The sequence below is a fragment of the Nerophis lumbriciformis genome, linkage group LG24, assembly GCF_033978685.3.
Source record: "Nerophis lumbriciformis linkage group LG24, RoL_Nlum_v2.1, whole genome shotgun sequence".
NCBI classification, from domain to species: domain Eukaryota; kingdom Metazoa; phylum Chordata; class Actinopteri; order Syngnathiformes; family Syngnathidae; genus Nerophis; species Nerophis lumbriciformis.
In genome coordinates this window covers 9627764-9652542 of record NC_084571.2, presented here as the reverse complement: position 1 = coordinate 9652542, position 24779 = coordinate 9627764, and the positions used below count along the sequence as shown (strand labels likewise).

The 24779-nt window shown below is 40.8% G+C and overlaps 2 protein-coding genes across 3 annotated transcripts in view; one reads left to right on the top strand and one right to left on the bottom strand.

Moving 5' to 3' along the window:
• The first annotated feature begins 1545 nt into the window (after nt 1-1545).
• LOC133620217 (uncharacterized) lies at nt 1546-9764 on the top strand. The gene is made up of 5 exons (XM_061981511.2): nt 1546-1914; nt 6655-6695; nt 6768-6878; nt 9242-9379; nt 9445-9764. Exons 2-5 carry the CDS (start codon nt 6690-6692, stop codon nt 9529-9531), a joined length of 342 nt encoding a protein of 113 aa, XP_061837495.1. The 5' UTR covers nt 1546-1914; nt 6655-6689; the 3' UTR covers nt 9532-9764.
• The window catches only part of srrm2 (serine/arginine repetitive matrix 2), a 27847-nt gene continuing 12830 nt past the window's right edge, over nt 9763-24779 (bottom strand). Inside the window, exons 9-14 of one of the 2 annotated variants that reach the window (XM_061981509.1) lie at nt 19305-19416; nt 17677-19208; nt 11711-12391; nt 10736-10795; nt 10001-10090; nt 9763-9925 (exon numbers count right to left, since the gene is read on the bottom strand). In XM_061981509.1, coding sequence (XP_061837493.1) covers nt 9883-9925; nt 10001-10090; nt 10736-10795; nt 11711-12391; nt 17677-19208; nt 19305-19416 — 2518 coding nt within the window. In that variant the 3' untranslated portion in view covers nt 9763-9882. The remainder of the gene's footprint in view (nt 9926-10000; nt 10091-10735; nt 10796-11710; nt 12392-17676; nt 19209-19304; nt 19417-24779) is intronic. The other variant, XM_061981510.1, reaches the window with a different exon arrangement.

Sequence of the window (24779 nt, the reverse complement as noted above, 5' to 3'; positions counted from 1 at the left end):
AGTTATATTGACTCTTGTGACACTAACAGGTGCTTGTCAGGTTGATACATTAAAATAAATACTTAAATACCAGTGGTTTCTGATCAATTACTTAATGTCTGTGTTCAACTATCATAGCCTGGATTTAATGAAAAAACAAACCACATCTTATATTTTTAAAGATGAAAATTGGTGCATTTTCTTCCGCTTATTTGAGGTTGGGTCGCGGGGACAGCAGCCTAAGCAGGGATGCCCAGACTTTCCTCTCCCCAGCCACTTCGTCCAGCTCTTCCCGGGGGATCCCAAGGCGTTTCCAGGCCAGCCGGGAGACAATCTTGCCAACATGTCCTGGGTCTTACCTGTGGCCTCTTACTGGTCGGACGTGCCCGAAACACCTCCCTAAGGAGGCGTTTGGGTGGCATCCTGACCAGATGCCCGAACCACATTATCTGGCTCCTCTCGATGTGGAGGAGCAGCGGGTTTTCTATGAGCTCCTCCCGGATGACAGAGCTTCTCACCCTATCTCTAAGGGAGAGCCCCACCACCCGGCGGAGGAAACTCACTTCGGCCGCTTGTACCCGTGATCTTGTCCTTTCGGTTATGACCCAAAGCTCATGACCATAGGTGAGGATGGGAACGTAGATCGACCGGTAAATTGAGAGCTTTGCCTTCCGGCTCAGCTCCTTCTTCACCACAACAGATCGATACAGCGTCCACATTACTGAAGACGCTGCACCGATCCACTCTTCCCTCACTCGTGAACAAGATTCCTAGGTACTTGAACTCCTCCAACTCCTTTTGGGCAAAATATTAGAAATAACCTCCAACAATGTTTATTACATTTCTACAGTTTAGTTTACTAAAACAGTGTAAAAATGGCCACAGTTAAGTGTTAACATGACGATCACACACGCAGCTAAAATATATCAATTAACTTTCCCCTATGGTCTACAACAGGGTTCCCCAACTTTATTTCTCCCAGGGACCGGTTTAATGGATGCATTATTTCCACGGACCGACTTTCTACATGTGGCGGATAGATTCAGCCAATAAATGAGCATGAAACATTTGCCTACAATCTGGCACATTAACATTTTACATGTCCATTAATGTGCACTGTCCCATGTACTATAACAAAAGAGTTGTAATATACATCTCTTAACAAGCTTATTGGTGTGTTTAGTGGGACAGGAGAAAGTTAAGTGTGAGAAAATGCGTTACTTTATTAATTAATTGTTTCTGTGCGGCCCGGTAGGAAATGCGTCACGGACCGGTGGTTGGAGACCAATGGTCTACAACGGGGGGGGGGGGGTATGTTGATTTAATTTAAAAAAAAAAACTTTTTTTTTTCCCCTTTTTTTTCTTGTGCGGCCGGTACCAATCGGTTCGCGGTGGTTGGGGACCACTGGTCTACAAGACAATATGAAATATTTAATTTCTTTATTCAGTTCATTTCGTCATAGATTCTGAAACAAATTGTTTAGCTGACGGAAATCTTCAGATCAATTAGTTCAAAATGCTTTCGAATAGATGTGTTTTGAGCCTTCTCGTGACCCGTCCGTCTCTATGACAACACTCCTGCCGCCATATTGTTTTGTGGCGGCCAAAACGCGAGCTTCTTCTTCTTGTTACGATGCATTTTTAGTTGTTTTTTTTACGTGAAATTAAACAGACGTGGTCTCGTTGGCTCGTTTTAGATTAATCTTTCAATCCCGTCCGGAAGAGCACCGAGCAGTGAGATGATTTGTGGCCGTGAAATGTGACGAGCAGGCTAACGTAACAAGCTAGCTGCTTCGCGTTGAAATGACGATGATTGACTTTTCTTCTTTCTTTTAAAGTTTCACGTCAATGTTTCCCGCCACACAACAACGACACGGACTAGCGTCTTATTTCCTGTGTGCTTTGTCGCCTTTCCCACATAACCTGCAATACCAGGTGAGCGCAGTTCTACAGGGGGTGTGCTACATTTACCTGTCTGAGATTTGTTTCCCTCAACCCATCCATTTCCTACCACTTGTCCCATTCTGGGTCGCGGGGGGTGCTAGAGCCTATCTCAGCTGCAACCCGTCATACAGATTTTCGGTGCAAGGGATGGATTTTTATTTTTATTTTTTTTAAACTTGGAATTAGGTAGGCTATAAGGTAAACATTCCAACCATTGTACCGAAAATCTTTCTCGGACTTGAACATTGACAAGTATATTGAGGAGCAAACATAATAAACCTTTTTGAGATCATACATTTATATCCATATTTATATTTACTGCCTTCTAATGGAATTTATAAGTGCAATGTGCTTCAAAACCTTCAAACGAACTGATTAGTTCTGGTAAAGTCCGGCAAACAACGATGGAATCCTCAGAACCCCAAACTGGACCATACTCACTCTTGACTGGTAAATATGTTGTCCTGGTGCTTTTAGATCTGTCTGCTGCGTTCGACACCGTCGACCACGCCACCTTAATCACTCGTCTTGAGAACTGTGTGGGCATTAAGGGCGCCGCCCTCAACTGGTTCCGGTCGTACCTAACCGACAGGAGTTTTTGTGTAAAAGTAGACAGTTTTATGTCGTCCACAGCTCCTTTACCACATGGGGTCCCCCAGGGCTCAATCCTTGCCCCAATTTTATTTGCGCTTTACCTTCTCCCCCTTGGTTCTATTTTTAGGAAGTACAGTATTGCATTTCATTTTTATGCCGATGATTGCCAGATTTATTTTCCCATGGCACAAAATAACACGGTTCAACGTCTTATTGACTGCCTGCACGACATCAAAGTCTGGCTTTCAGCTAACTTCCTGAGCCTAAATGAAGATAAAACAGAAGTTATGTTGTTCGGTCCAAGTCGCTCTCCCTCCCCCAACGTTGACCTCGGCACTCTGACCCCGTATCTCAGCGACTCTGTCACAAACCTGGGGGTAAAGTTTGACTCAGATTTTAAATTCGAAAAACAAATCAGCAGCGTCGTTCAAAAAAGCTTTTATCAATTACGCCAAATAGCGAAAGTGAAACCGCTTCTGTCAAGACATGATCTTGAGAAATTAATCCACGCTTTTATCTCGACTCGTCTTGATTATTGCAATGCCCTGTATGTTGGCGTTAGCCAGGCCTCCCTCGCCCGCCTGCAGCTCGTGCAGGACTCTGCTGCTCGTCTGTTAACACAGACCCGCAGACGTGAGCACATCACCCCTATTTTGCGTCCCTTCACTGGCTCCCTGTGCGTTACCGAATACATTTTAAACTCCTTTTATTTGTTTTTAAATGTCTAAACAACCTCGCGCCAACCTATCTCTCCGACCTCCTTCAGCCTTACTGCCCCACCCGATCCTTAAGATCAGCCGATCAGCTGCTGTTGACGGTCCCTGACACAAGGCTGAAGCTTAGAGGTGACAGAGCTTTCGCCGTTGCTGCTCCCAAGCTCTGGAACGACCTACCCCTGAGTGTTAGACAAGCCTCCTCTCTTCCTGTTTTTAAATCTCTCTTAAAAACATACTTTTATTCCATGGCTTTTAACACTGAGTGATATCCATCCTGCAATGGCGCCCCATAATACACCTGCTGTGATCCTGTTTTTATGTTTTTATGTTTTTATTAATTCTATTTTAATTATTTATTTTCTATCGTGTTCTGTTTGTGTTGTGTTGTGTTTGCTCGGTACTCGTTTTATCTTTTAACCTGCTCATTGTACAGCACTTTGGCTACCCCTGTGGTAAATTTTAAATGTGCTCTATAAATAAAGTTGATTTGATTTGACTACGAAAACGATGAATGTCATTTGTGAAACGATAACATCATTTATGAAAACGATGAACATCGTTTGTGTAAACGATGAACATCATTTATGAAACGATAACATCATTTATAAAAACGATGAATGTTTGTTTTCATTCATGAAAACAAACATTTATGAAACAATGAACATAATTTATGAAAACGATGAACATAATTCTTGAAAACGATTAACATAATTCATGAAAACGATTAACATAATTCATGAAAACGATGAACATCGTTTTTCCATTTATGAAAACGACTAAAGTTATTTATGAAAACGATGAACACAATTTATGAAAACAATGAACAGCATTTATGAAAACGATGAACATTATTTATGAACATGAACATTATTAATGAAAACGATGACCATCATTCATGAAATGAAATTTATAAGTGCGATGTGCTTCAAAACCTACAAACGAACTGATTAGTTCTGGTAAAGCCCGGCAAACAACGATGGAATCATCAGAACCTCAAACTACACCATACTCACTCTTGACTACGAAAGTGGTGAATGTCATTTGTGAAACGATAACATCATTTATGAAAACGATGAACATCGTTTGTGTAAACGATGAACATCATTTATGAAACGATATCATTTATAAAAATGAAGAACATCGTTTTTCATTCATGAAAACAAACATTTATGAAGCAATGAACATAATTTATGAAAACGATGAACATAATTCTTGAAAACGATGAACATCGTTTTTCATTTATGAAAACGATTAACGTTATTTATGAAAACGATGAACACAATTTATGAAAACAATGAACATCATTTATGAAAACGATGAACATTTTTATGAAAATGAACATTATTTATGAAAACGATGACCATCATTCATGAAATGAAATTTATAAGTGCGATGTGCTTCAAAACCTTCAAACGAACGGATTAGTTCTGCTAAAGTCCGGCAAACAACGATGGAATCCTCAGAACCCCAAACTGGACCATACTCACTCTTGACTACGAAAACAATGAATGTCATTTGTGAAACGATAACATCATTAAGAAAACGATGAACATCGTTTGTGTAAACGATGAACATCATTTATGAAACGATAACATCATTTATAAAAACGATGAACATCGTTTTTCATTCATGAAAACAAGCATTTATGAAACGATGAACATAATTTATAAAACTATGAACATAATTCTTGAAAACTATGAACATAATTCTTGAAAACGATGAACATAATTCATGAAAACGATGAACATCGTTTTTCATTTATGAAAACGATTAACACTTATGAAAACGAACACAATTTATGAAAACAATGAACATCATTTATGAAAACGATGAACATTATTTATGAAAATGAACATTATTTATGAAAACGATGACCATCATTCATGAAATGAAATTTATAAGTGCGATGTGCTTCAAAACCTTCAAACGAACAGATTAGTTCTGGTGAAGTCCGGCAAACAACGATGGAATCCTCAGAACCTCAAACTGGACCATACTCACTCTTGACTACGAAAACGATGAATGTCATTTGTGTAAACGATGAACATCATATGTGAAACGATAACATCATTTATGAAAACGATGAACATAATTCATGAAAACGATGAACATCGTTTTTCATTTATGAAAACGATGAACACAATTTATGAAAACAATGAACATAATTTATGAAAACGATGAACATTATTTATGAAAATGAACATTATGAAAACAATGACCATCATCCATGAACATTAACAGCAATTAACATAATATATGAAAACAAAGAACATTCATGAAAACAACTGGTTAGTTAACTTATTCAAACTGGTAAATTAACTTACTATGATAACCTAATATAAACTGGTTAATCAACGTATTCAAACTGGTTAGTTAACTTACCATGAAAACCTAATAGAACCTAGTTAGTCAACTTGATATAACCTGGTTTGTTCACTTATTCTAACTGGTTAGTTAACTTACTATGGCAACCTAATACTCACTGGTTGATTAACATATTCAAACTGGTTAGTTAACTTACCATGACAACCAATATAACTTTAACTTAATATATATTGGTTAGTTAACTTACCACAATAACTTCATTTAGACTGGTTAGTTACTTAGTCAAACTGGTTAGTAAATTGATCATGGCAGCTTAATATAAACTGGTTAGTTAACCTATACAAACTAGTTAAATGAGCATGACAACTTAATATAAAGTGGTTAATTCACTTATTCAAACTGGTTAGTAAACTTATGACAGCTTAAAATAAATTGGTTAGTTAACATATTCAAACTAGTTAGTTAAATGAGCATGGCAACTTAATATAAACTGGTCAATTAACTTATTCAAACTGGTTAGTTAACTTACCACAATAACTTCAGTTATACTGGTTAGTTACTTATTCAAACTGGTTAGTAAACTTACAACGACTACTTAATATAAACTGGTTAGTTTACTCAATCAAACTAGTTTGTTCACTTACCATGACATCTTCATATACGCTGGTTAGTTAACTTGATATAAACTGGTTGGTTAACTTATTCCAACTGGTTAGTTACATTCCCATGACAATGTAATATGAACTGGTTAGTTAACTTCACTAACCACTTTGAATAAGTTAACTTATTGTGACAACATAATATAAACTGGTTAATTGACTTATTCAAACTAGTTAGTTAACCTACAATGAAAACCTAATATACATTGGTTAGTTAACTTACTAAAACTGGTTAGTACCATGGCGACTTAATACAAACTGGTTAGTTAACTTACACAAACTGGTTAGTAGCATGGTGATCTAAAACAAACCGGTTAGTTAGCTTACAATGGCGACCTAATATAAACTGGTTAGTTAACTTATTCCAACAGTTTGGTTAGTTTATTGAACTAAAGTAAGTAGAAATAAAATTGACAGGTGTGTGTGTTTCCCTGCAGACGTGGAGGAGATGTGACGTTTGTGCTGGCTGAAAATGAGCGTAAGCAAAGTTTGCTGATGTAAAAGTCAACCTGAGCCTCCATGATTGTGTCATGAAGTTTGTCATCTTTAGGTCCTTCCTGCCTGGGGGCTGTCCATCCCACTGCCTGCTGTCATCTTCATCGGCGTCTCCATTTACATGCTCGTCTTGGCGCTGGCACTCTGGATACGATTCTGCCTCAAGGTTGGCCTCACAGACTAACAAACATTGCGGTGTTATGGCGGCATTATGAAACAAGCAAACATGATGGCGGTGGTAACGAAACAAACAACATGGCGACGTTATGAAACAAACATGGCGGTGTTAATGAAACAAACAAACATGGCGGAGGTAATGAAACACACACATGGCGGTGTTTATGAAACAAACAAACATGGCGGCGTGTTAATGAAACAAATATGGAGATGTTAATGAAACAAACAAACATGGCGGCATTATGAAACAAACAAACATGGCAGTGTTAATGAAACAAATATGGAGATGTTAATGAAACAAACAAACATGGCGGCGTTATGAAACAAACATGGTGGTGTTAATGAAACAAACAAACATGGTGGTGTTAATGAAACAAACAAACATGGCGTTGTTAATGAAACAAATATGGCGGTGTTAATGAAACAAACAAACAAGGCGGTGTGAATGAAACAAACATACATGGCTGTGTTAATGAAACAAACAAACATGGTGGTGTTAATGAAACATATATGGCCTGTGAATGAAACAAACAAACATGGTGGTGTTAATGAAACAAACAAATATGGCGGTGTTAATGAAAAAAACAAACAAGGCGGTGTGAATGAAACAAACATACATGGCTGTGTTAATGAAACAAACAAACATGGCGACGTTATGAAACACACAAACATGGCGGTGTTAATGAAACAAACAAACATGGTGACGTTATGAAACACACAAACATGGCGGTGTTAATGAAACAAACAAACATGGCGGAGGTAATGAAACAAACATGGCGGTGTTAATGAAACAAATATGGCATGTTAATGAAACAAACAAACAAGGCGGTTTGAATGAAACAAACAAACATGTCGGTGTGAATGAAACAAACATACATGGCTGTGTTAATGAAACAAACAAACATGGCGACGTTATGAAACACAAACATGGCGGTGTTAATGAAACAAACAAACAAACATGGCGTAGGTAATGAAACAAGCAAACATGGCGGAGGTAATGAAACAAATATGGCGTGTTAATGAAACAAACAAACAAGGCGGTGTTAATGAAACAAACAAACATGGCGGCGTCGTTAAGGAAACAAACATGGCGTGTTTAATGAAACAAATATGGAGATGTTAATGAAACAAACAAACAAGGCGGTGTAAATGAAACAAACAAACATGGCGTGTTTAATGAAACAAATATGGAGATGTTAATGAAACAAACAAACAAGGCGGTGTAAATGAAACAAACAAACATGGCGGCGTTGTTAATGAAACAAACATGGCGAGTTTAATGAAACAAATATGGAGATGTTAATGAAACAAACAAACATGGCGGCATTATGAAACAAACAAACATGGCGGCGTTAATGAAACAAACAAAAATGGTGGTGTTAATGAAACAAACAAACATGGTGGTGTTAATGAAACAAACAAGGCGGTTTGAATGAAACAAACAAACAGGGCAGTGCTAATGAAACAAATATGCCGGTGTTAATGAAACAAACAAACAAGGCGGTTTGAATGAAACAAACATACATGGCGGTGTTAATGAAACAAACAAACATGGCGGCGTCGTTAATGAAACAAACATGGTGTGTTTAATGAAACAAATATGGAGATGTTAATGAAACAAACAAACATGGCGGCATTATGAAACAAACAAATATGGCGGTGTTAATGAAACAAACAAGGCGGTTTGAATGAAACAAACAAACATGGTGGTGTTTATGAAACAAACAAAAATGACGGTGTTAACGAAACAAACATGGTGGTGTTTATGAAACAATCAAACATGGCGGCGTTGTTAATGAAACAAACATGGCGTGTTTAATGAAACAAATATGGAGATGTTAATGAAACAAACAAACATGGCGGTGTTAATGAAACAAACAAACATGGTGGTGTTAATGAAACAAACAAACATGGTGGTGTTAATGAAACAAACAAACATGGTGGTGTTAATGAAACAAACATGGCGGTGTTAATGAAACAAATATGGCCGTGTTAATGAAACAACAAACACGGTGGTGTTAATGAAACAAACAAACATGGTGGTGTTAATGAAATAAACAAGGCGGTTTGAATAAAACAAACAAACATGGCGGTGTTAACGAAACAAACAAACATGGTGGTGTTAATGAAACAAACAAACATGGTGGTGTTAATGAAACAAACAAACATGGCGGTGTTAATGAAACAAACAAACGAGGCGGTTTGAATTAAACAAACAAACATGGCGGTGCTAATGAAACAAACATGGTGGTGGTAATGAAACACATATGGAGGTGTTAATGAAATGAAACAAACAACCATGGCTGTTAATGAAACAAATATTGAGGTGTTAATGAAACAAACATGTTGCAGGAGAGATATTCGCTGGCGTGCGACTGTGGCTGTCCAAGCTGGTCCGTGTGGGAACATTGCTTCAACGTGGCGCAGTCATGTGACTGTCGCCTCCCCTCGCTGCGCTCCTGTCTGAGGGACATGTGCGCCTCCCCCTCCGTGAGTGGCGCACACGTGGCGACACGAGCCAGGTGTAACATGTCTTCATGCTTCTTTCATCTCAGTGTGGCAGGTGGGATTGCGCGTGCACGTGTCAGCCTCCTGAGTGCGAGTCCTGCAACTGCCTTTGCTTCGAGATCCGCGTCAAATAGCATCCAGCACACTGAAGCTAAAGTCATGTATTGTGGCCACTAGGAGGCGCCAAAGTCGACAGTGAAGCCTTCAGTGTTCCCAATCTGACAATGACGTCATACGTCTGCATGTGTTTACCTTTCCATTTCAATTCTTTGACGTTTTTATTACAAATGTGTATTTTATTTTTTTAAAGACGTCACCATGAGACAAATTTAAAGCTAAATGTGGACATTGAAGAGACCTGAGAATAAAATGTACAATTATCTTTATTCTTCTGAGGAAACTTCATGAAAGAACATCTACACTACACAACAAAGTCACATGACAGTCACATGACCCACACGTGAACCTCCACTCAAACGCTCTCATTACTTCCGCCTGCTGCTGGACGTGCTGCCAGGTGACGGTCTGCTGCCGGCGAGGGGAGACAAGTGTTAAAAGGTCAAAGTTCATGCTCAGGTGAGTGGGTGCACACTGTCATCTGACCTGCGGCGAGAGGAGGCGTGGTCTCCTCGCATGTGTCGTGGCGGCGAGTAGCTGAGCGAGCGCGAATCTCGCAGCGAGTCTGCCGGCAGCCTGTCGGAAAACAACGAGCGCTGTCACCAAGTGCACAGGCAACACTTCCTGTTTAGGACTTCCTCTTCCTGTCTCATCACCAAAATGATTCCCGGGCACAGCCACCGCTGCTGCCCACTGCTCCCCTCACCTCCCAGGGGGTGATCAAGGGTGATGGGTCAAATGCAGAGAATAATTTTGCCACACCTAGTGTGTGTGTGACAATCATTGGTACTTTAACTTTAACTTTATTAGTGTACATGTGTTGTTAGTGCGTGTGTTCAGTACTTATACTTGTTTTTTTTGAGTGCATAAGTGTGTTAGCCTTATTTTCAGTAAGAGTCCGATGACCGTAATAATTATGTACAGTAGTGCACTACTTTTTGCAGTGTACTCACATAAGTATTACATTTAAGACAGCTGCACAACTGAGAATCCAAATTACTTTGCATAAATTGATTGCTGTTCTGTAGGACCATTTTTTTCCTGACAGATGTGCGTGCTTTTGTTTTGAAAATAAGCGTTTACAGACATAATTGTATGTAACACAGACAAGTGATGAGTGAATTTTTGTGATGCTGCTCGTTAAAGTTTTTTTTGTTAATAATTAGGAATTACATTACATGGTGGCGTGAGTCCAGATATACATTTTCCGTTCATTCTTACCTTTTCTTCTCGTTTTTATCACCGCCTGATGAAGAGCGTGAACGCTCAGCTTTTTCTTTCCTGGAGAAAAAAATGTACATTAAACAACCAGCAGCTTGTCACTTCCTGTTTCCTCTTTCCCTAGTCACTTCCTGTTTACGGCTTACCCCTTACCTTTGTCACTTGTTATTTTGCTCACCCCTTACATTTGTTACTTCCGGTTGTCTGCTTACCCTTTACCTTTGTCACTTCCTGTTTCCAGCTTGGCCGTTACCTTTGTCACTTCCGGTTTCCTGCTTACCCTATACATTTTTCACTTCCTGTTTCCTGCTTACCCTGTACATTTGTCACTTCCTGTTTCCTGTTTACCCTATACATTTGTCACTTCCTGTTTCCTGTTTACCCTATACATTTGTCACTTCCTGTTTCCTGCTTACCCTATACATTTTCACTTCCTGTTTCCTGCTTACCCTATACATTTGTCACTTCCTGCTTACCCTATACATTTGTCACTTCCTGTTTCCCCTATACATTTGTCACTTCCTGTTTCCTGCTTACCCTATACATTTTCACTTCCTGTTTCCTGCTTACCCTATACAGTTGTCACTTCCTGTGTCCTGCTTACCCTATACATTTGTCACTTCCTGTTTCCTGCTTACCCTATACATGTCACTTCCTGTTTCCTGTTTACCCTATACATTTGTCACTTCCTGTTTCCTGTTTACCCTATACATTTGTCACGTCCTGTTTCCTGCTTACCCTATACATTTTCACTTCCTGTTTCCTGCTTACCCTATAAATTTGTCACTTCCTGTTTCCTGCTTACCCTATACATTTTTCACTTCCTGTTTCCTGCTTACCCTATACATTTGTCACTTCCTGTGTCCTGCTTACCCTATACATTTGTCACTTCCTGTTTCCTGCTTACCCTATACATTTGTCACTTCCTGTTTCCTGCTTACCCTATACACTTGTCACTTCCTGTTTCCTGCTTACCCTTTTGCTTGTTGGTCCTCAGAGTCCGAGCTGTCTGAGGACGATGACGAGGATGAGGAGGACGAGGATGAAGATGAGCTGGAGCTGCTGCTTCCTTTCTTGTCCGTCTTGGCCTCCTTCCCGTTGACGACACGCTTAAGTCGCACTTCCTCCTGAGACTGGCGGGCCTCAGGTGGCGATGGCTTCCTGTCCAGAGAGCGAGAGGACTCCTTGCGCTCTGATTGGCTGCCAAGCGGCAACATGGAGGTCACAGCTGAGTCTTTGCAAGGAGCGGCCGAGTAGGCGGAGCTACTTTTCTGCATCTTGTCTTCACGACTTTTGTCATCCTGCTGGTTCTTCTTGTCTTTGGCCACAGCACTTCGCTCTCTGCTGTGTCCAGATGAGGACGAGGACGAGGAAGAGGATGATGATGAGGATGCGGACGAGCTGGAAGAGGACGAGGAAGACGAGGACGAAGATCTACTGGGTTGACGAGTGTCTTTAACGACGACGCGTTCCTTCCCTCTCCCTCGCTCTTTGTCCGTCTCTCTCAGACTCTTTACGTCTCTTTCTGTGGACGCAGGCCCATAACTCTGATTCTTTTGTATCGGTGAAGGAGAGCGATTGATTGGCTTCTTCAGCGAAGGTGATGGCGAACGACTGTCCAACCTTCTGCGTGGCAGAGAAGGAGGGCGGCGGCACCTAGGGAACAAAGATGGTGGGTCATGTGCACGTCTGGGACCAGAAACTTTGATACACTACATTTTCTCCCACAAATGATTGCAGATAAACCACACTGTCAGCATTTTTCTCACACTAAATGAAACATTAATGTCAATCTCAATAATTATAATAATATTCAAAATAATGCAAGATTTATTGCAGAAAAACACAATGTCAGCATTATTCCCACACTCAATGAAGCACTAATGTCAAAACCAATATTAATAATAATGATAATCATAGTAATGTGATGGCAGATAATGTCAGCATTATTCTCACACTAAATAAAGCACTAATGTCAATAGCAATATCAGTAATAGTATTATTAATGATAATAATAATAATAATAATGCAAGTATGATTGCAGATAAACCACACTGTCAGAATTATTCCCACACCAAATAAAGCACTAATGTCAATAATAGTAACGCTAGTTTTTCTTTCAAACGCAGTAAACGTTTTATTTGAAATTAGAATATTAAGAACTTTTAATTGTCCTAATAAGTAAACAATACAAATAAAATGGACTCTAATTCTCTGCCAGCAAAAGCTGCACATCAATAAATATTGTGGCTAACTTGAGAGGTTCCTGGTACGAATCCAGCCTTCACCATTTTAGCCACTGCTGTTGTGTCCTTTGGTAAGACACTTCACCCACCTTGCCTCCAGCGCCGCTCACACTGGTGTATGAATATGAATAATGTTTGGTGTATGAATAATGTTTGGTGTATGAATATGAATAATGTTTGGTGTATGAATATGATTAATCTTTGGTGTATGAATATGAATAATGTTTGGTGGTGGCCGGAGAGGCTGTAGGCGCAAATTGGCAGCCATGTTTCTTTCAGCCTACCTCTAAGCAGCTGTGGATACACATATCTCTTATCATGAATGTGGTTATTATTATTATTATAATCAAATGTAACTTCCCACCATCAATGTCTTTTTATTAATATTATATTGGAATGTAGCTTACCACCATCATGTTTATTACTATTAAATGTATCTTACCATCATTGTGTTTATTATTATTATTAAATGTATCTTACCACCATCAATTGGTATATTAGTATTCTCAACTGTAGCGTACTCGTATGTCTTTATTATAATTATTAAATATAGCTTACCATCATCAAGGTGTTTATCATTATATTAAATATAGCTTACTACCATCAAGGAGTTTATTAATATTATTATTAACTGTAACTTACAACCATCAAGGTGTTTATTGATAGTATTATTAAATGTACCTTGCCACTATAAATGTGTTTATTAATATTATTAAAGGTAGCTTACCACCATCAAATCCTTTGTTATTGTTATTAAATATAACTTACCACCACCATCAAGGTGTTTATTGATAGTATTATTAAATGTACCTTGCCACTATAAATGTGTTTATTAATATTATTAAAGGTAGCTTACCACCATCAAAGCCTTTGTTATTGTTATTAAATATAACTTACCACCATCAAGGTGTTTATTGATAGTATTATTAAATGTACCTTGCCACTATAAATGTGTTTATTAATATTATTAAAGGTAGCTTACCACCATCAAAGCCTTTGTTATTGTTATTAAATATAACTTACCACCATTAAGGTGTTTATTATTATTATTGTTATATGCAACTTACCACCTACTGGTCCTACGTTTCCTAAAAAATAATGTTAAAAACAACTTACAAGTTTTGTCCAGCGGTTTACTGACGTATAAACTTTGACAGCAAATGAATATCGGCTCCAAATATCAGTTATCGGCCTCCTTGACTACTAATAATCAGTATCTATATCGGCCCTGAAAAAAACACATTTAGTATTTTCCCTAGTTAGTAAAACTGGGTTGAGTGGCTTGTTTTATCTTTTTGTTGCCATCACTTTCCTACAATTTGGACATTACTTACTTGTTCGTCAGTGTTTCTGGTTCTTGTTGATCACGTTTGAAGCAGAAATAATTCCACGCCAAACATTTGGTTTTGCAATCATTGTTTTTCCTCCTAATATGTGTTAACTTTGCGGTGCTTCTCACTATAGCTCGTCGCTATAGTGAGACACAGAAACAAAGGTTAATGGCTGACAAGAGGGTTCACTCCATTCATTAAATTCTGCTTTTAAACAAACTCAGGTGCTGAGAACAATGCACAGAGCGAACCCTCTTGCAAGCTGATTGAAAGCGACAAAGAAAAAAACCAAGGACGTGAGAGCAAAGTTATTGAGTTCATTATCGTTGGATCAATAGACAATTGGCCCAGACATATACAGGTAAAAGCCAGTAAATTAGAATATTTTGAAAAACTTGATTTATTTCAGTAATTGCATTCAAAAGGTGTAACTTGTACATTATATTTATTCATTGCACACAGACTGATGCATTCAAATGTTTATTTCATTTAATTTTGATGATTTGTAGTGGCAACAAATGAAAATCCAAAATTCCGTGTGTCACAAAATTAGAATATTACTTAAGGCTAATACAAAAAAGGGATTTTTAGAAATGTTGGCCAACTGAAAAGTATGAAAATGAAAAATATGAGCATGTACAATACTCAATACTTGGTTGGAGCTCCTTTTGCCTCAATTACTGCGTTAATGCGGCGTGGCATGGAGTCGATGAGTTTCTGGCACTGCTCAGGTGTTATGAGAGCCCAGGTTGCTCTGATAGTGGCCTTCAACTCTTCTGCGTTTTTGGGTCTGGCATTCTGCATCTTCCTTTTCACAATACCCCACAGATTTTCTATGGGGCTAAGGTCAGGGGAGTTGGCGGGCCAATTTAGAACAGAAATACCATGGTCCGTAAACCAGGCACGGGTAGATTTTGCGCTGTGTGCAGGCGCCAAGTCCTGTTGGAACTTGAAATCTCCATCTCCATAGAGCAGGTCAGCAGCAGGAAGCATGAAGTGCTCTAAAACTTGCTGGTAGACGGCTGCGTTGACCCTGGATCTCAGGAAACAGAGTGGACCGACACCAGCAGATGACATGGCACCCCAAACCATCACCCAACCATGCAAATTTTGCATTTCCTTTGGAAATCGAGGTCCCAGAGTCTGGAGGAAGACAGGAGAGGCACAGGATCCACGTTGCCTGAAGTCTAGTGTAAAGTTTCCACCATCAGTGATGGTTTGGGGTGCCATGTCATCTGCTGGTGTCGGTCCACTCTGTTTCCTGAGATCCAGGGTCAACGCAGCCGTCTACCAGCAAGTTTTAGAGCACTTCATGCTTCCTGCTGCTGACCTGCTCTATGGAGATGGAGATTTCAAGTTCCAACAGGACTTGGCGCCTGCACACAGCGCAAAATCTACCCGTGCCTGGTTTACGGACCATGGTATTTCTGTTCTAAATTGGCCCGCCAACTCCCCTGACCTTAGCCCCATAGAAAATCTGTGGGGTATTGTGAAAAGGAAGATGCAGAATGCCAGACCCAAAAACGCAGAAGAGTTGAAGGCCACTATCAGAGCAACCTGGGCTCTCATAACACCTGAGCAGTGCCAGAAACTCATCGACTCCATGCCACGCCGCATTAACGCAGTAATTGAGGCAAAAGGAGCTCCAACCAAGTATTGAGTATTGTACATGCTCATATTTTTCATTTTCATACTTTTCAGTTGGCCAACATTTCTAAAAATCCCTTTTTTGTATTAGCCTTAAGTAATATTCTAATTTTGTGACACACGGAATTTTGGATTTTCATTTGTTGCCACTTCAAATCATCAAAATTAAATAAAATAAACATTTGAATGCATCAGTCTGTGTGCAATGAATAAATATAATGTACAAGTTACACCTTTTGAATGCAATTACTGAAATAAATCAAGTTTTTCAAAATATTCTAATTTACTGGCTTTTACCTGTATATGGGTTGTACTTGTATAGCGCTTTTCTACCTTCAAGGTACTCAAAGCGCTTTGACACTACTTCCACATTTACCCATTCACACACACATTAACACACTGATGGAGGGAGCTGCCATGCAAGGCGCTAACCAGCACCCATCAGGAGCAAGGGTGAAGTGTCTTGCTCAGGACACAACGGACATGACGAGGTTGGTACAAGGTGGGGATTGAACCAGGGACCCTCGGGTTGCGTACGGCCACTCTCACACTGCGCCAGTGAATATAAATTATATATATGAATGAGGTAGATCCCCACGACTTGATCAATTGAAAAGTAGCTCGCCTGCAGAAAAAGTGTGAGCACCCCTGATCTAGCCTATTTCTATTGTCCATCAGTCAAATATTTTTAAAGACTACTCCAATTGTTTAGCTGACTATTTATATCTGTGTGTGGCATTGCATTAGTGTTTTACAAGAATAAATAAATGCAAACAGAATAATGCCACGTATGATGTGTGGAGACATTTCACCCCAACCAATGTAGGCGGAAAGGCTGTGTACATTTGCAAATACTGTGCAAAGAGCTACGTCAAAATTGCCACAAAGATGCAGCAGCATATAGACAAGTGCCCAATAATATATCATTATTGTAATTCCCCATGAATTACCATATATTGCCATTAGTCACTTCACAAACTTCAGCTTCTGCAGAACTCTGCAGCCCGGATAATCACCAGAACCCCTTCAATCCAGCACATCACCCCTGTTCTGCAGCAACTCCACTGGCTATCCATCGAACTCGCATCCACTTTAAAATAATTATCCTTACTTTCAAAGCCATCCATAACCTCTCTCCATCATATCTCTCTGACCTGATCCATGTCGCCACGCCCTCACGTTCCCTAAGATCCTCTTCATCCATCCATCTCACTGTCCCTTTATTTAAACTGTCCACCATGGGTGCCTGAGCTTTCAGCCGCTCTGCCCCACATCTTTGGAACTCTTTACCACCAGACCTTCGCAACTTAGATTCAATATCCCTCTTCAAATCAAGACTCAAAACACACCTACTCCTGACTGCTTATTCATTGTAATCATCTTTTCTTTTCTCTTTGTTGTTGTTGTTTTTTTTATCCAATTTGATTTTATTGTTGTGATTTTGTACGGTGTCCTTGAGTGCCCAGAAAGGCGCCTTATAAATAAAATGTATTATTATTATTATTATTAATATTAATTTCCATGGACGGTGTCCAACTTTGAATCATCAAAAAATGGTCATTATTTCCAAACTTCCCCATACTTTTCAGTGTGAATGCATTTACTGTTTGCACTTGAAAGACAGAGTGTAAGTGCTAATGTGCAACTTTAGACATAGCAGAAGTCTGTGTGTAAAGTACTGTACATCAGAGTTTAAAAAAAATTCCAGGCTGCTTACCTGACAACAGGGCTCCTCCTTGGGCTCCTGGTCCTGGATCCACTACGCCTCCTCGGGCTTCTGGCTTTAGATCCACTACGCCTCCTTGGGCTCCTGGTCCTGGATCCACTACGCCTCCTCGGGCCCCTGGTCCTGGATCCGCTACGCCTCTTCGGACTCCGGGTTCTAGATCCACTACGCCTCCTAGGACTCCTGTTCCTGGATCCGTTGGTCCTCATGGGGCTCCTGGTCCTGATGGGACTCCTGGTCCTGATGGGACTCCTGGTCCTGATGGGACTCCTGGTCCTGATGGGACTCCTAAACCTGGACCCGTTAGTCCTCATGGGGCTTCTGCTCCTGGACCTGCTGCGTCTGGCAGCACGCTCACGTCCTCTGTCCCTCTGGCGGTCTCTGTCCCAGTCTGAAGGAGGACTGGTTCTCCTGTGGCGGGGGAGTGGGTCCTGGTACTGTTTGGGCGGGGTGGCACGGGACGGGGGCGAGCGTGACCTCCTGGTTGCAGGACTGGTCCTTGTGGCGCGTCTTGATTGGTCGACTCTGACCTCTGACCCCCTCACCCTATCAAGTCCAGCTAGGCGGGGGCAGGGCGGCGGACTGGGACTGTACCGCTGCTGGCCTTTGTTTGGAGGGGCGGGCACAGGTGCTGGTTGGGGGCGTCGCTCATTGCCTTCCGTCTGTTTCTGGGGTCTGGTTGGGGAGGCGACGCTTTCCACGCGTCCGTTGGCGATGTACCTTTGAACGGCCTCTCCGACAGCAGACGAGCCACGTTTGTCTTTGCTGGAAGTCGTTTTGGTTTTGGCCTCGTCTTCAGAGGACGAGGATGAGGAGGAAGACGAAGATGAGGATGAGGAAGAAGAGGAGGAGGAGTCACTGTCGCTGCTCTCCTCCCTTTTCTTCTCCGCCGGCTTCCTCTTCCTGTCTTCTAGTGTTTCTGTCCTCCTGCTGTCGCTCCTACTTCCTGCCGCTTCATCGGGCTTCCTGCCTCCTTGCAGGGCCCGCCCTCGGTCTTCCGCCCCGCGTCTTGTGTCCTCGTCCTCCCTGGGGGGTGAGCGTAAGCGGGGCTGCTGAAGCCTGGTCTTGTCATTAGTCCTCTGAGGAGGAGACTTGCTTTCTCTTCTCGTCCTGTCAGGAGGCGGCCAGGGAGACGTCTTAGTGTCTTGATGTTTCTTGAGGCTCCTGTCCTCCTCGCGTGCTCTACTCCCACCACCCCTGCTGGCCACCTTGGGAGGAGGAGAGGGAGAGGAGGAGTCATGTCTCAACCTGTGGGGGGGAGACGTCCGAGCTCCGCTCCTCTTGTCTCTGCTCCTGCTCTCTTTTCCACCTTCTGCACTTCCCGGCATTTCTGCGTCTTTGCTCCTTGACCTTCTTCGCGGGTCCTCCTTCACTCTCCTCTTCTCAGTCCCTTTGCTCATGGAGCGTCTCCTCTTCTGCGCGTCTCGGCTTCGGTCCGTCTGTGAAGGCGAGGACGAGGATGAGGAGTCTCGTCTTTTGGTGGTGGAGGTTTTTTCCCTTCCTGTCTCCTTCTCTTGTCTCCTCTAACAAGACACAGCAGACAGAAAAGCAGTCAGCATCATCATCATCATCATCATCATCATAATAATAATAAACGGCCATGGCATCATGATCCTCACCTCCCGAGGTGCTCTTTGCTCCGGGGGGTCTGCCCTCCGTTGTGGAGACGCTGGTCTGCGTGCGTCCTCTTTGTGCTGATGCTGACGCAACCTTGGCGGTGCAGGTGAGCGGCTGTTAGCAATGGAGGAACACATTTTGTAAGAAAAGTATTTCAGACAACTGACTGTACAGTAGAACTGGATTAACTTTGGTCTCATTCCCGTGAGAATCCTGCGTGTGACTGGAGAGTGGGGGTTGGTTTAGTTATCCAGGTCTAGCTGCAGTGTGCTTAAATTGGAACAGCACTTTTTTTCCCTGGGATTTTGTCTATCATTTACAATCCACAAGAACATACGTTTTTCTTTTTGTATGCATTCTAACTCATAAATACATGTGATCAAAAGTCTGCTTACAATAGATCCTATGGGGTCGCTCTATTCAGCCTACAAAGCCCTTAACACACCTCCATTAAGGTTGTATATACAAGCTGTAAGTTTATGTAATGTATTAACAGGCACATTTTATAAAAATCTGTCATATTTACGTATTTAGCTCATTTTAAGCAAACACGGCGCATTAATTTAAAAAACGCAACACGACTTTAGCATTTTTTCTTTGACAATATCACTGTTCACTGCAGACTTCATCAGAGCCAACAAACATCACTTACTGTTCAATGTCTGCTGTCGTTAGGATGCCGACTGATAGAAACTTGTTATTTTCCCGTTTAGATGAAAAATGACTCACAATATTCGTGAGGAAAAGGGGGGTGGAACCAAGCGTCTTTTCTGGTCTTTCTCGCCATGTCTAAATTGACTGTGTGTACCAACTTGTCGGAATACATCCTCATCCTTCTACAATTCAGGTGAGAGGCATGATTTATGACCGAGGCGAGGAAGCAGCTCACCATTGGGTGACGTCAACAGTGGCCAACAAGCTAGTGATCACGGCGCCGCTATAAATAGTTTGTCTGCGTTAGCGCTTATAATAACAATATCCCTAATACTTTTTAATATTCCAGTCACGAAATGTAAATGGATGACGGTGGCCTTTTTTTTTTAGATGGTTATTCATTGGGCTTTAGGGCGGAAAAGAGGACGTCCCACTTGCTCCGCTGTAATCAGACTTTTATTTAAGAGTTAGAATTAGCCATAACCCAAAGCTCATGTCCTTTCGGTCATGAGCTTTGGGTTACGACCGAAAGGACAAGATCACGGGTACAAGCGGCCGAAATGAGTTTCCTCCGCCGGGTGGTGGGACTCTCCCTTAGAGATAGGGTGAGAAGCTCTGCCATCCGGGAGGAGCTCAAAGTAAAGCCGCTGCTCCTCCACATCGAGAGGAGCCAGATGAGGTGGTTCGCGCATCTGGTCAGGATGCCACCCGAACGCACGTCCGACCGGTAGGAGGCCACGGGGAAGACCCAGGACACGTTGGGAAGACTATGTCTCCCGGCTGGCCTGGGAACGCCTCGGGATCCCCCGGGAAGAGCTGGACGAAGTGGCTGGGGAGAAGGAAGTCTGGGCTTCCCTGCTTAGCCTGCTGCCCCCGCGACCCGATCTCGGATAAGCGGAAGAAGATGGATGGATGGATGGATGGAGTTAGAATGCAGTCAATTTTATTTTGACATATTCTGACATATACTGCATTCTAACTTTTAAATAAAAGTCTGCTTACAGCGGTATATGCACATATACATATATATACATATATATACAGGTAAAAGCCAGTAAATTAGAATATTTTGAAAAACTTGATTTATTTCAGTAATTGCATTCAAAAGGTGTAACTTGTACATTATATTTATTCATTGCACACAGACTGATGCATTCAAATGTTTATTTCATTTAATTTTGATGATTTGAAGTGGCAACAAATGAAAATCCAAAATTCCGTGTGTCACAAAATTAGAATATTACTTAAGGCTAATACAAAAAAAGGGATTTTTAGAAATGTTGGCCAACTGAAAAGTATGAAAATGAAAAATATGAGCATGTACAATACTCAATACTTGGTTGGAGCTCCTTTTGCCTCAATTACTGCGTTAATGCGGCGTGGCATGGAGTCGATGAGTTTCTGGCACTGCTCAGGTGTTATGAGAGCCCAGGTTGCTCTGATAGTGGCCTTCAACTCTTCTGCATTTTTGGGTCTGGCATTCTGCATCTTCCTTTTCACAATACCCCACAGATTTTCTATGGGGCTAAGGTCAGGGGAGTTGGCGGGCCAATTTAGAACAGAAATACCATGGTCCGTAAACCAGGCACGGGTAGATTTTGCGCTGTGTGCAGGCGCCAAGTCCTGTTGGAACTTGAAATCTCCATCTCCATAGAGCAGGTCAGCAGCAGAAAGCATGAAGTGCTCTAAAACTTTCTGGTAGACGGCTGCGTTGACCCTGGATCTCAGGAAACAGAGTGGACCGACACCAGCAGATGACATGGCACCCCAAACCATCACTGATGGTGGAAACTTTACACTAGACTTCAGGCAACGTGGATCCTGTGCCTCTCCTGTCTTCCTCCAGACTCTGGGACCTCGATTTCCAAAGGAAATGCAAAATTTGCTTTCGTCAGAAAACATGACTTTGGACCACTCAGCAGCAGTCCAGCTCTTTTTTTCCTTAGCCCAGGTGAGACGCTTTTCGCGCTGTTTCTTGGTCAACAGTGGCTTGACACGAGGTATGCGGCAGTTGAAACCCATGTCTTTCAAGCGTCTCTTGGTGGTGGATCTTGAAGCACTGACTCCAGCAGCTGTCCACTCCTTCTGAATCTCCCCCACATTTTTGAATGGGTTTTTTTTCACAATCTTGACCAGGGCGCGGTGATCCCTATCGCTTGTACACTTTTTCTGACCACAGTTTTTCCTTCCCTTTGCCTCTCCATTAATGTGTTTGGACACAGAGCTCTGAGAACAGCCAGCCTCTTCAGCAATAACCTTTTGTGTCTTTCCCTCCTTGTGCAATGTGTCGATGGTTGCCTTTTGGACAGCTGTCAAATCTGAAGTCTTCCCCATGTTTGTGTAGGCTTCAGAACTGGACTGAGAGACCATTTAAAGCCCTTTGCAGGTGTTTTGAGTTAATCAGCTGATTAGTTTGTGGCACCAGGTGTCTTCAAAATTTAACCCTTACACAATATTCTAATTTTGTGACACACGGAATTTTGGATTTTCATTTGTTGCCACTTCAAATCATCAAAATTAAATGAAATAAACATTTGAATGCATCAGTCTGTGTGCAATGAATAAATATAATGTACAAGTTACACCTTTTGAATGCAATTACTGAAATAAATCAAGTTTTTCAAAATATTCTAATTTACTGGCTTTTACCTGTATATATATATACACATATATATACATACATACATATATATGCACACACACATGTATATATATATATGTGTATATATATATATATACACATATATGCACACACATATATATATATATATGTATATATATATATATATATATATATGTGTATATATATGTATACATACATATACACATATATATATGTGTATATATATATATGTATACATACATATACACATATATATATACACACATATATATATATCAGTGTTTCCCACACATTCATTTATTTGTGGCGGCCCGCCACGAAAGAATTACGTCCGCCACAAATGCATTTTTCGGCTTTTGACTCGCTCGACCGCTCATAAAAGCAATGGGACTCTGTCTGTGAATGTACCTTGTAGTTACAACTCCAGTGCAGTAGGTGGCGGTAGCCTACTATGCATTGTAACTCCAGCCAATAGCACTTAATTCACCTGGTGAGCCAGAAGAAGAAGAAGAAAAAGAAGAAGAAGAAGACGGCGGAGTAAAAGAACGGACCGACCGGATCAAAATACGAGGGTAATATAGGTTGTAGGTAGATAAGTTATAGCTGCATCGCTCGCGGCTCGTCATATATTTAACGTTAATCCGCGATTTCACAGAGCGTTTCATTGACGGTGAGCAGCCTGACGCTGCTTCATTAACACCGCCGCTGTTGTCACGTCACGTGTTACAATACCGACGAGCTAACGTGTCCAGGTTATAACCCTGTTGTCAATAAACACACGTGGAGACGGTGCTTCAGATACTGCATTAATAATGAAGCTAAATTGTCCACTGTCCACTGCAGCATGTGAATGCAAGAATAAAATCTGAGCCAACCAGCTGTTAAAATGTTGTCCAGGTTAATGTTTTGGCCATTAAAGGCCCTTCATTTCAAGATTTCAACTGTGATCGGGCTTTAAACAGGTGGCTGACCTGTTCAGATGGGTGTAACTCAGGGGTGCTCACACCTTTTCTGCAGGCGAGCCACTTTTCAATTGATCAAGTCGTGGGGATCTACCTCATTTATATATATAATTTATATTTACTTATTTATGAAATATATGTTTTTGTTAACAAGTTAAATGTGTTTAATGATAATGCAAGCATGTTTAACACATATAGTTAATATTGTTAATAAATTAAAGGTGTTTAATGATAATACAAGCATGTTTAATACATATAGTTAATATTGTTAACAAGTTAAAGGTGTTTAATGATAATACAAGCATGTTTAACACAGATAGTTAATATTGTTAATAAATTAAAGGTGTTTAATGATAATACAAGTATGTTTAATACATATAGTTAATATTGTTAACAAGTTAAAGGTGTTTAAAGATAATACAAGCATGTTTAACACAGTTAATAAATTAAAGATGTTTAATAATAATACAAGTATGTTTAATACATATAGTTAATATTGTTAACAAGTTAAAGGTGTTTAATGACAATAAAAGCATGTTTAACACATATAGTTAATATTGTTAACAAGTTAAAGGTGTTTAATGATAATGCAAGCATGTTTAACACATAGTTAATATTGTTAACAACTTAAAGGTGTTTAAAGATAATACAAGCATGTTTAACACATATAGTTAATATTGTTAACAAGTTAAAGGTGTTTAAAGATAATACAAGCATGTTTAACACATATAGATTCCTTTCTTTCATGAAGACAAGAATATAAGTTGGTGTATTACCTGATTCTGATGACTTGCATTTATTGGAATCAGACAGTGGTGCTGATAACGTCCGCATTTTCGAATGGAGGAGAAAAAAAGTCCTCCTTTCTGTCCAATACCACATGAAAGTGGTTGGTTTTTGGCACTTATTTGTCCAGCTTCTGTACTCCTTTGTATACACTTTACAAGAAATACATTGTCGGCAAACTCCGTAGCTTGCTAGCTTGTGCACGCCAGCTTTCTGAGACTCTTATTTTGTTAGCGCAACTGTGCAGTCGGTCTTTGGAGTTTTGACGACAGGTACGGCGCCAGAGTCTGTTGAAATAAAGTGTTTCTCGCCTTCCTGTCGGTAATTTTAATGAGCTAAATATGTACATAAAGTGTTGTACTTATATTCCAACTCCGCGTTTTTCTTGGTCATCGCCGCTGCCGCCGTCACCCCCCGCCCACACCACCACAAATAGATGCCTGTCCTGTGGG

Excerpts from the sequence above, each read along its gene's own strand:
- LOC133620217 (XM_061981511.2), top strand. Across the intron at positions 6,879-9,241 it reads GGATACGATTCTGCCTCAAG|GAGAGATATTCGCTGGCGTG; the intron begins GTTGGCCTCACA and ends AACATGTTGCAG. Across the intron at positions 9,380-9,444 it reads ACATGTGCGCCTCCCCCTCC|TGTGGCAGGTGGGATTGCGC; the intron begins GTGAGTGGCGCA and ends CTTTCATCTCAG.